The sequence below is a fragment of the Lineus longissimus genome, chromosome 19 (genome assembly GCF_910592395.1).
Source record: "Lineus longissimus chromosome 19, tnLinLong1.2, whole genome shotgun sequence".
Lineage (NCBI taxonomy): Eukaryota > Metazoa > Nemertea > Pilidiophora > Heteronemertea > Lineidae > Lineus > Lineus longissimus.
In genome coordinates, this window is record NC_088326.1 from 2,733,477 (window position 1) to 2,745,069 (window position 11,593).

At 42.3% G+C, this 11,593-nt stretch overlaps 1 protein-coding gene across 2 annotated transcripts; it reads right to left on the bottom strand.

The window, feature by feature from the left end:
- Positions 1-918: 918 nt before the first annotated feature.
- Positions 919-11,214, bottom strand: LOC135503237 (kelch-like protein 12). 2 transcript variants are annotated; one of them, XM_064796709.1, is made up of 7 exons: positions 11,133-11,214; positions 6,372-6,786; positions 5,653-6,161; positions 4,917-5,145; positions 4,250-4,390; positions 3,762-3,954; positions 919-2,984 (listed from the first exon to the last, which is right to left on the bottom strand). In XM_064796709.1, exons 2-7 carry the CDS (start codon positions 6,769-6,771, stop codon positions 2,762-2,764), a joined length of 1,695 nt encoding a protein of 564 aa, XP_064652779.1. In that variant the 5' UTR covers positions 6,772-6,786; positions 11,133-11,214; the 3' UTR covers positions 919-2,761. The 2 variants fall into 2 exon arrangements, with proteins under 2 accessions (XP_064652779.1, XP_064652778.1); XM_064796708.1 differs by lacking the exon at positions 11,133-11,214 and adding an exon at positions 7,588-7,708.
- Positions 11,215-11,593: the final 379 nt, after the last annotated feature.

An 11,593-nucleotide genomic window follows, 5' to 3' on the forward strand; every position in this document is an offset into this window, starting at 1 on the left:
ATAAAAGGGAATAAGTCTTCAAGAGCAGGCTATACCACCAATGAACGATTATCATTGCATGCAATTTAAATTGCTTGTTTGCAGGATGCTTTAGACAAGGACAGTGTCACAAGCTATCAGTAGGCACAAACCGCAATGGCCCCTGGAGAATCGATTCCCCAACCTGCCATGAATCTTGCAGGCCTGCCACCTTGTCAACTGACCTGTCCTGGGAATTCTTTCAAAAGATGTTGGAAAAACTATGTTCTTCAAGTCATCATCATCATATAACTACTAAGACGAGGGCACCATTAGTGCAACCACAATCACCCAGGGACTTTGTTCAGTTGAGTGGCATGGCCATTACCATCAAAGCCAGCAGCCCTCACATCCCTCTCCCATCCCAGATGCCAGCAGACATCCTGGAAGAATGTCCTCTGATTACCAACCGAGGGTAGGCCTCCAAGAGAAGCTATGGGGAACAGAGGCAGATTTGCATCACACTGCCATGTCCTTGAGGATCAAAACTGTAAAGTTCGACCAGTCAAACATATAGAAGTAGGAGTCCTATCATAGTAGGCCTGGCCAGAGTCCACATCTCCAAGAGAAGCTATGAGAAACAGAGGCAGATTTGCGTCACACTGCCATGTCCTTGAGGATCAACACTGTAAAAGTCTGACCAGTCAAATGCATGGAAGTAGGAGTCCCATCATATCTTACAGGGAGTTCCCTCTCCTCCAACAACTAGCTCAGCCTTCCACTCAATCATGAAGAGGATCGCTCTTCATGGCCTTGTTGGTTCCACCAAACAACAGACATGTCTGTTTAAGGAGTGTTGGCCTACATTTTAGCTCCATCCTGGTGACGTCAGACAACCAATAACTTTTGTTTGAGATCAATTGTTTATGCACAGAAGGAGAAAAGAAGGCTTTATTTCTGTAGGATTGACTTTATTAAGCTTTTGATAACAAGAAAAATAGATAGGTTCATCATTTACCACTTATTAGCAGACAACTATAAGCAATACTGTTCAGCTCAAAGCAGACGTCAAAAATGTTGCTCCGCAAAAACGGGAGGCGACATTGATTGCAATGAAATACAATGTAACAACATGGACAAAGCAGGATGGTTCCCGAAACCACCACCAGGGGAAGGAGTCTGTATTAGGTGAACAGTTAGGCAAATGTAGCCAAGGTTCTTCCTCTCTTCCAGTATTAGTACCCCAGATCCTTGGCAAAACAACACTTTGGATCATTCGCAAAGAGTAAGGGAATCTACCCAGCCCTCAGCCTTTATCTAAAGTCTGGCCTTGGCCAACAGTGCCACTGTACTTACCCGCACAACAAACAAAAGGTGTGCAGTGGCCTGACAACATTCAGGAAGGCCAGTGCATCAGCCATTGCCATTATATTCCTCTGATGTAAACAGCTAACAAAAATCAAACATTCACTTGTTGTTTCAAACAGCACTATACAAACTTTAGCAAATGTTCAAATGATAAAAATAGACTCTTAAATAGTATCATTTTCAGGGAAAAGAGACATTTACTTTTTGTCTAATTTGAAAAAATCTTTAAAACATTTATAAATAAGCCAAAAATTTGTTTAATCGTGACAAAAATGGCACCATTATATAGTGCTCATCACAAGCTCAGATAACCAATGATCGATTATAAAAGATTCTATGATGATCGTCGTTCAGAAATGCACCTAATTAAATTACAATACATATATGTGTCAAAACTGTGTTGACGCTTTTAAGCCATCAGATACTAGTACACACAAGATAGGTCTTTTGTACAGGTGCCCCTCGATTGGCTAAGAAGTGTCGACACAGTATAACTTAATATAGAAATATTCTTTGTGCTATATACATGGCTTGCTTTGGATCTTCAAAAATTTGAGAAAAGTCTTTAACGGCGATTTCGCAATGATGGACCGACGCTTTAGTCTGATGCAGCATCTATATGTATGTTCTGATGGCCTAAAATACAAGTGTCCAGACGTCATGATACAAGGCCGGTATATAATGCAATGCACTGCAGAGTGTGCCGTCACTGCCAAAAAAGATGCTGCAGAAAGCTTTGTGTAACACCAACAAATTTTGTAGTGAAGTGGCCACCAGTCGGGCAAAGATTCCGGTTATGGGAGTTGGTGCTCATTCTGGGAGTTAAGGGTTATTTTGGCGACAACCGCCCTCAAAACTCCCTGGACTTGGCTATGCCATGAAATGCCATGGTGGTGCTAGATTAGGGAGTTTCACGACGAGGGCTAGACCTAGCCCTGCTCACATTAGTGAACAGTATTTTACACACGTAAAAAAATGTACGCTATCTTGCTTAATCTTACTGCTTGTCAAGTGGGGTTAACCAATTGACAGAGCAAACTGGGAGTTCATTGATGAACAACAAGGACATGCGTGCTATTTTTGTGCAAACTAATTTTTGCAGAATGAAATACTCTTAAACATCTAACCCTAAGCCGGAACTGGAAGATACTGGATTTACATAAAATATGAAGAAAAGAAATACAATAAAACCTCTCTATTTTCCGCCACATTTGTCACTGGGAGGAGTGCACTGCAGTACATTATCCATCACAACCAAGCAGCACCTTCAAATGCCCATAAGTTTGCAAACAAAAACCTCACCCACAGGCGAAGCTATTTTGCATTGCCAGGGCCACTGTAATATAGAGAGCACATGCATCACTCCGCCCCCCACTCCAAGTGATCCGTTTTCCACACATTAGGTTTTCCTTTCAAGAATTCCGTCACCAGAGCATCATACGATCGCTGACCCGCTCCCAGCACGACTTATGTTCATATTACTGATATACGACCAACTGTCATTCTCTGGATCATAAACCTCGGCGGTTCTTAACCGATTGAATCCATCGAAGCCACCCATGGCGTAGATCTTGCCTTCGTAGACTGTCGCGGCCGGCCAGGCGCGGGGTGTGTTCATGGCTGTCAGTGTAGTCCATTGTTGGGTGATGGTGTTGTATCTGCAAGTGTGATAAAGAAGACTTATTTGCAAAGAAACACGGTCCTTTTTGTCAGGCTGTGGCTATTCATTAGTTCCACTTTCGCCTGCTAGTGGCAGCACCATACGGTGCCTTGAAAAGCAACAGCTGTCTGTTTATGCACACAATGAAAGGTTTAGTGGTACCTCCCTTTATGGACACCTCTCTTAGAAGGACATCTCCCTATCAGGGACAGTGGTCTTTAGTGCCAAATGAGTAATTTTCTGTACAATTTGACCTCTATAATCCAGACACCTCTTTAGTGAGGACAGCACTTGTCAGTCCAAAGGGTGTCTTTAATAGAGAGGTCCTACTGTATACACCATATGTGTAGGATATCAACACATGTTACAAAGCCTGATATACGTTATAGGTGTCCATCCCATTGTTAAATGATATTGATAAATAATATCCATGGCACCAGATTGTGTGCCTGTATAAAGACGAGATATTTTTATCGATAGTGTGCACCATTGATAAAATCATTTATCAGTTTGAAAAAATCTTATGAATGGATGAACTTTGTGTTGTTGTTATGTACTGCGCATTTTCCTCTGTCATAAAAGTAAACATCCTCAAGCGGTCAAACATACCATTTGTATCATGTCAAACATCAACCCCTACCCACTCAGCAGATCCAAGGAGGCCAGGGCTCGTACCAATATGACTCCCATATAGGGGACTTCTGGTTCTGAACAGAAACAGAGCACCCCTTACAACTGACCCCTCAAAAATCAGGCAAAAATAGCATTGACTTACTTTTCGACTAAATCGTAATATCTGTCTGTGTGTCTGAAACGTCCGCCGATTGCATAGATGCTATATTCTATGGCAACAAGCACCAGCCCCGACCGTGCCTTCGACATTTCGGCAATGAACGTCCATTCCTGGTACTCGGGGTCGAACACCTCCACACTCGCACGGTCGGTGTGGAACGTCTTATCATAGCCACCTGGTGAGAGAAACGGAAATTACGTGAGCGCAGGAATTAAGATGCGAGATTGAATTTGCTGATCAGTGGAGGAGCCACCTTCACTCCGAAGTCTAGCGAACGAGAAGAAGAAGAAGAAGACTCCGAAGTCTAATTCATCGGTAGAAATCTTACTGTAAGGCATGAAAATCAATTCATACATGAGCATAACAGGTCCCAGCAGTCTACCTCCCCCAAAGCTGGACAAGTATTTTTACATGCTACTACGGTTAGGCATCAATTGGCCTGGTGATTTCCTCTCCTCTAATCTACTCACCTGCCACGTAGATCTTTCCCTCACACACGGCACATCCAGCTCCAGCACGTTTCCGTTTCATACTCGGTGCAAATGACCACGTGTCCAACTTCGGATCGTATTTTTCCATGATATCAAAACTGACTGATCGATTCTCACCGCCTGAAGATAGAAATGTATAGTTACCTTGTACGCATGCAGTGCTCAGTGGCAGGCTTTGTCTGGCTACTTATGATTATGCCCTAATATTGGGCCAGTTTGCTTTAAAGGGGGACTATAGGCAGGAGTAGAGGGCTAATTTGGCCATCTTCAAGTGACTAGTATACACAGCAAGGGCCCTAGGTCATGTCAGACTTAGCACTAAATATATCCCTCGTACAAGCGTGAATCATTTCGACCTACTGTGAGATGTGAGAGACCCCTATTGGCAGCTTTGTGTAACTTTATCTTGCCTGCCTAGCTGCTGCCTATATTGTCCCTTTAATATCCCCTTCCTTTCAGGAGCAAGAAACGAAATGACGCACATCCCTGATGATTGAATATTTGTCAGTGGTAAAAAACCTGATATGTAGAATTGTAACTGGCAGGAATGATTTTCGGTTTCATTCCCTTGGAGACATCAGAAGAGGTCACCTGTATACCCTTGGCCAAACCACTTTACTGCCAACATGTACTGGCATATACTGACCTACAGCATATAAGCACTGGCCTAATGCAGCCAGCGTGATGAAAGATCGAGGTATTTTCATGTCGCGTTTCGTTTCCCATTGTTTGAGTATCGGGTCGTAGCACTCCAGAGATCGCAGATATAACGTGTCTTCATTCGTGTTCAAGATGGCACACTCTCCACCAGCGGAGTAAAGGAAACCATTCAGTGTTCCCACGCCAACAGCTGTACGCGCAATGTTCATGTTGCCCTGCAGGTTAGAAGAGGAAATGAAAATTTCGGAAAAAGATACCACTCAATCTTTCACAAGACTCGTGGTTGTAAGGAAATGATAGTTCAATTCAAGGTCTTAATGGGTGGACAACATTCAGTACAATCATCTTTTTTGCATTGGGTTCTGTGATCATTTTATGCCCGACACTGCGGTGAGATGCCTATCGTGGTTTTTCTTCTAAAGTTGTAAAACTATAGCCACAGTGCAAGTATAGTCCCTGCATGTTGAAAAGATCTGGTAGTACTCATCAATGCACACTGAGGTTATAATTTTACCCATGCTATAATTGTGCCATATTACCCTAAAATGGACAGGGAACCAGGGTTTTACAATTACATGACCTAATTCAAAGGACCTGACAATTGTAGTAAAGTGACTTGCCCGAACTACCTGCATACTGTTACGTACTGAAGCACAACAACGCTTCGAATATGATTATGAAGCAGGAAAAAACGGAATATTGAAATTTACCGTCACACTTACCATGGGGATCCACTGGTCTCGCCAAACGTCATAACGCTCCATACTCTTTAACTGGGTATGAACACTCGTACGGCCACCGACGACAAAAATACACTGTGGCTGCGCACGAGTGCGTATCGTCGCAAGTGCATTGTTGTCCATTTTCATCCTATGTGCAACAGCGACAATATTTTGGCATTTCGGACAATTCCGAATAAAGTTAGTCCTCACGACTACTTCTTCTAGGTACTGTAGCTCTAATAACGCTAGTTTTATGTTTGGCAATATGGTACAAGCAAGTGACTCTCGCCTCGTAGGATCGATTTCAACCCACGTGACGACAGCTTCGAAGATCTGCTCCTCTTTTTCGACTTGAATGCGTTCGTTTTTCAGAATGCTGATTAGTTTTTTTTCGCTAAGTTGGAAGAATTCTTCGCCCCGCACGACGTCCGAGAAGTGTTGTTCTAAGTATTGTTGAGCAGCAGTGTCGAGTTCAGCACACGAATACATGTCAGCAAATGATTGGATACCTGGAACAGGGAGAAGACAGTACGAGATGAAAGGAGAACATGTCTAATCATCAATATCAAATGTCAAAGGCAACTGGCCTGTTGACTCATGATTTAAAAGTAAAAAAAACATCTACAAATGTAAACAAAGTACTTTGATGCATCCAGTTGGGATTAAAGAAACTGCAAATAAGCATTGGCTATTGATATAGAAGTGAAATATCTACAAACCTATACAATTTGATGCATCCAGTTGGGACTGAAGGAACTGCGAACAAGCATTGCGCAAGCTGACCATAGACAGCAGACTGGCGCCTTGGAGCAGAGCTTGGACGTTCTCAATGGTGATCTCCAAGGATCCCCGGTACATGAAATCGATAAGTATTTCCATGGCATCTGGATCAATTCCATGAATTTCAATCATGCTTTTTTCTGACTCCAGCATCCCATTCGTAAACATGGCTCGCAGATACGGACTGCATCCTGCGAGGACAATGCGGTGCGCATGGAATTCTCGCTGCTCAATACACAGAGTGATGTCACATAGCCCGCCCTGTTGGCGGAGTTCGTTCATGACCTGGAAGGCATGTGTGGTATGGTATGCAACCGAAACAAAGCGGGAGTCTTTCATGGTTTTGTGGCATCCCTGGAAAAAAGATAAGAATAACATTTCAGCAAATATGACATCTTATGATGTGTTTTTTGGCCTTGTTGACAAGTCTGGGGAGGAATAAACACTCTATATCATCAAAGTGGCTTATGGCAATGTCCTAAGTACAATAATCTTGCCTTGGGACTTGTGACACCTACAGGTAATATGTGTGTGCAAGTGTTTTGTTTGGGCTGGTTTGTCTTTTAGATGAAACTGTCCATTAAAATCTGAATCAACCTTTTCAAAGATGTTTGTTTGGGAGCTGACCAGTCATGCGTTTCACCTGGAACAAAGGGTCACCATGGCTTAATTATGGCATAGTCCAGAGTCGGCTTCGGCCTTCTGACATGTTCTGGTTGTGCGCATTTGATTTGTTATTTTATTTATTTATGCCATCCCCATGGCCCTGGCCATCACACATGGGCCCCGGGCCATGGCCACCATACATGAGCCTCCACCCCGGCTCTGTCTCCGATTAGTCTTCTTCGAAAAGGCCTATAGCCAAGGCTACATTTGCAGGTTCACGAGGTTGGCAAGAAGAGGGTAACAACAATCATGTTTGTATACCTCTTGAACACAGCATCATCAGTGGGAGCAATACAATACGCCTTGCATATTTTATTTGACATTAAAAATACCCACCGTAAATTTTGTACATAAAATTGTACATGAAATCGGGGGTCAACAAAAACAAACATACATGCCCCTCCCACTCCGAGGACAGATCAACCCAAATCGGACGAATCTACCTAAAATTCAAAAGCATAAAATGGAACTCAGGTGCATGTTCTATACCATGTGCGAAGTTTCCATGAAAATCAGGGTCCACCAGTGTCAAAAACATCAATTTATTTTTAGAACTTGAAAGTAGGCCTATGATTTTCTGTGTTTATTGCAACTTTTCTTGGTGGGTCACATGACCAAAACGAATAGTTAGGGCTTAAGGTCATGTGACTTCTTTTAATTTTTTTGATAAAAGTAAATATAATCGAATAGTTTGTATAAATTTCCTACGTATCATGATTAAGTGTAGTTTATAAATATAGTAGAGTTATAATTTAGCGTCGTATAAAAAAGTATCCCGCATTTCAAAATGACGTCATATTTGTTTTGGTATTTGTCGCGATTTGGTGAAATACGAACAAAAACTAAATGAGAGAGGTTTACTCATTTGCATAATACATAAGCTTCGGAAACTAGGAGCACCACCATCGGTGCCGAGACAAACCAGGCTGCTCTTTTGGCGGGAATAAGAATGCAACCTGAGAAATAACTTTAGTATATACCTTTTAAGGCACTATGGCAAACTTCCATCTCCAATTACATCAACGTATGTTGAATCAAACACTCACACAGGGTCTCCTAGTTATCATGATCATTATACATTATCAAATACTTACATGTCGCCTTCCTTTCGGTGAAACCGAGACTGAATTATTCACATTGTGTTCAACTGCGTTCATTTCGCAGTAAATTCATTAGTTACCAATGTATGCCTTAGAGGGGGGGGGGGGGGGGGGGATGGCACTGTTTAATTCACTGTACTGGGTCCCAGTAATAAATATTGCCATAAAGACATGATATTGTATTGGGACTTCTGTAAGATTAGTTTTCTCCGCCAAACCCAAGACTGAAGAATTAACACCTTGTGTGTAGCCTGCTTTCATTTCGCACTCAATTCATTAGTTACCAATGTATGCCTTAGAGGGGGCAGAATGGCACTGTTTAGACAAGAAGCCTCATCAACAGCCTCAACGAATATTGGATAGAACGGCACTGTACTGAATCCCAGTAATAAATATTGCCTTAAAGACATATGATATTGTTCTGAGACTTATGTAAGATTAGTTCTCTCCGCCAAACCCAAGACTGAAGAATAAACACCTTGTGTTTATAGGCTAACAAATGCAAACACTTCCAAATGGACCCCCTACAAGAGAAGAGTGGCCCTTCTTCTCTCCGACTTTGACACCCTATACGAACATATCAATAGATCAGCCAGCGGTCCTTGGTGTCGCCGCGTGGGTTTCGTCCAGTGAAATTGTTTGCAAAGGTCAGGGAACCACGATCTGACATCCATAACCAGCGTATCCCCTTTTCATGCCAGTTATAGTCGGGTGCTACACCACAGTCGGGATAGTGGCCGCCAAATGTATGGTTGTTGAATTTAAAATCATGAAATCATGAGGCAGATCAAGTTAAAGGTCAAACTCAGGAACGACAAGATCAAGATTTCCTTCCAATAAATTTTCAGCAAGACTTACCTTTCACTTGGACAATCGCGACCTGAATTAAGACTATAGAGACCTGCCACTTAAGTTTTCCTGGCAATATGGTCCATCAGAATAGCACCAGGTATAGCATACTAATGCTGACTTTATTATAGCCTACCTTTAAAGCACTGGCAAACTTCCATCTCCAATCACATCAACGCGGTATGTTGGATCAAACACCCACACAGGGTCTCCTAATTATCATGATCATTATACATAATCAAATAATAACATGTCGCCTTCTTTCTGGTGAAACCGAGACTGAATTATTCACATTGTGTTCAACTGTGTTCACTTCGCACTCAATTCATTAGTTACCAATGTATGCCTTAGAGGGGGCAGAATGGCACTGTTTAGACAAGAAGCCTCATCAACAGCCTCAAAGAATATTGGATAGAACGGCACTGTACTGGGTCCCAGTAATAAATATTGCCTTAAAGACATATGATATTGTTCTGGGACTTATGTAAGATTAGTTCTCTCCGCCAAACCCAAGACTGAAGAATAAACACCTTGTGTTTATAGGCTAACAAATGCAAACACTTCCAAATGGACCCCCTACAAGAGAAGAGTGGCCCTTCTTCTCTCCGACTTTGACACCCTATACGAACATATCAATAGATCAGCCAGCGGTCCTTGGTGTCGCCGCGTGGGTTTCGTCCAGTGACATTGTTTGCAAAGGTCAGGGAACCACGATCTGACATCCATAACCAGCGTATCCCCTTTTCATGCCAGTTATAGTCGGGTGCTACACCACAGTCGGGATAGTGGCCGCCAAATGTATGGTTGTTGAATTTAAAATCATGAAATCATGAGGCAGATCAAGTTAAACGTCAAACTCAGGAACGACAAGATCAAGATTTCCTTCCAATAAATTTTCAGCAAGACTTACCACTTGGACAATCGCGACCTGAATTAAGACTATAGAGACCTGCCACTTAAGTTTTCCTGGCAATATGGTCCATCAGAATAGCACCAGGTATAGCATACTAATGCTGACTTTATTATAGCCTACCTTTAAGGCACTGGCAAACTTCCATCTCCAATCACATCAACGCGGTATGTTGGATCAAACACCCACACATGGTCTCCTAATTATCATGATCATTATACATAATCAAATAATAACATGTCGCCTTCTTTTTGGTGAAACCGAGACTGAATTATTCACATTGTGTTCAACTGTGTTCACTTCGCACTCAATTCATTAGTTACCAATGTATGCCTTAGAGGGGGCAGAATGGCACTGTTTAGACAAGAAACCTCATCAACAGCCTCAAAGAATATTGGATAGAACGGCACTGTACTGGGTCCCAGTAATAAATATTGCCTTAAAGACATATGATATTGTTCTGGGACTTATGTAAGATTAGTTCTCTCCGCCAAACCCAAGACTGAAGAATAAACACCTTGTGTTTATAGGCTAACAAATGCAAACACTTCCAAATGGACCCCCTACAAGAGAAGAGTGGCCCTTCTTCTCTCCGACTTTGACACCCTATACGAACATATCAACAGATCAGCCAGCGGTCCTTGGTGTCGCCGCGTGGGTTACGTCCAGTGAAATTGTTTGCAAAGGTCAGGGAACCACGATCTGACATCCATAACCAGCGTATCCCCTTTTCATGCCAGTTATAGTCGGGTGCTACACCACAGTCGGGATAGTGGCCGCCAAATGAATGGTTGTTGAATTTAAAACTGTTAACTGTTCACGTCAACTTTCATATAATTAGACAAACCTTCATGAATTCAATGGAGATTGCACATCACAGGATAGAACCGAAGTGATGGCATCAAGCAGATTTAACATGATCACTTTCATCCTTACCATCATGACTTGGACGTGAGCCTTTAGTTTCTTTGAGCAAATGGTATTTGATTAGGAATAGCAATCAAAATTGCTGTTGAACATTACATGAAGTACAGTGATGTACATAATTCACACATGTCTGACTTGAAATTTCAAACTGCGCAGTTCATTCCCGCCTTGATAGTATGACTATTTCTACAATAAAAACCCTTTGAAACCAATCCATACTTTTATCAGGAATAGATAATGTGCCTTACCTTCTGCTGCAGCCGTTTTGATTTGTTTCGGAAAACTTGAAGGCATTTTAACGTTTGAAATCGGAGTAAGTGTTCCCGCGATGTTCTCCGCAGCTCACACACCAACCGACTGGCGTTCAAATCAACCGCGACCGATCATGGCCGGCTAGCAGTCACCTGCTCACCAGAGTCTTTTGTTCTGTCAATGGATCAATATGAGAGGCATTGTTAAAACTGTGACAGGCATTGTCAAAATGTGGGCATGGCTTTAGCATACATACTTGCATGTACGTTTACCGAGCTGTTGAAATGCATAAGGCAGGTTCTCAGCCTAGACTGACCAACAGCCATTCATCAAGTGCAAACGTAAATTGCCATCCGTGAAAAGGTGGCTGATGTTGAAGTTGTCCTTTTTAACTTGATAAAGGGATTAAAATATTATTTGGAATCAGTCCGGACTGGTTAATTGAAAAAATCAAGCC

What these genes read in the sequence shown, in the direction of transcription:
- LOC135503237 (XM_064796708.1), bottom strand. An exon ending in GGATGCATCAAATTGTATAG is followed by an intron (nt 6,162 to 6,371) that starts GTTTGTAGATAT and finishes TCCCTGTTCCAG; the next exon opens with GTATCCAATCATTTGCTGAC. An exon ending in GGGAAAGATCTACGTGGCAG is followed by an intron (nt 3,955 to 4,249) that starts GTGAGTAGATTA and finishes TTCTCTCACCAG; the next exon opens with GTGGCTATGATAAGACGTTC.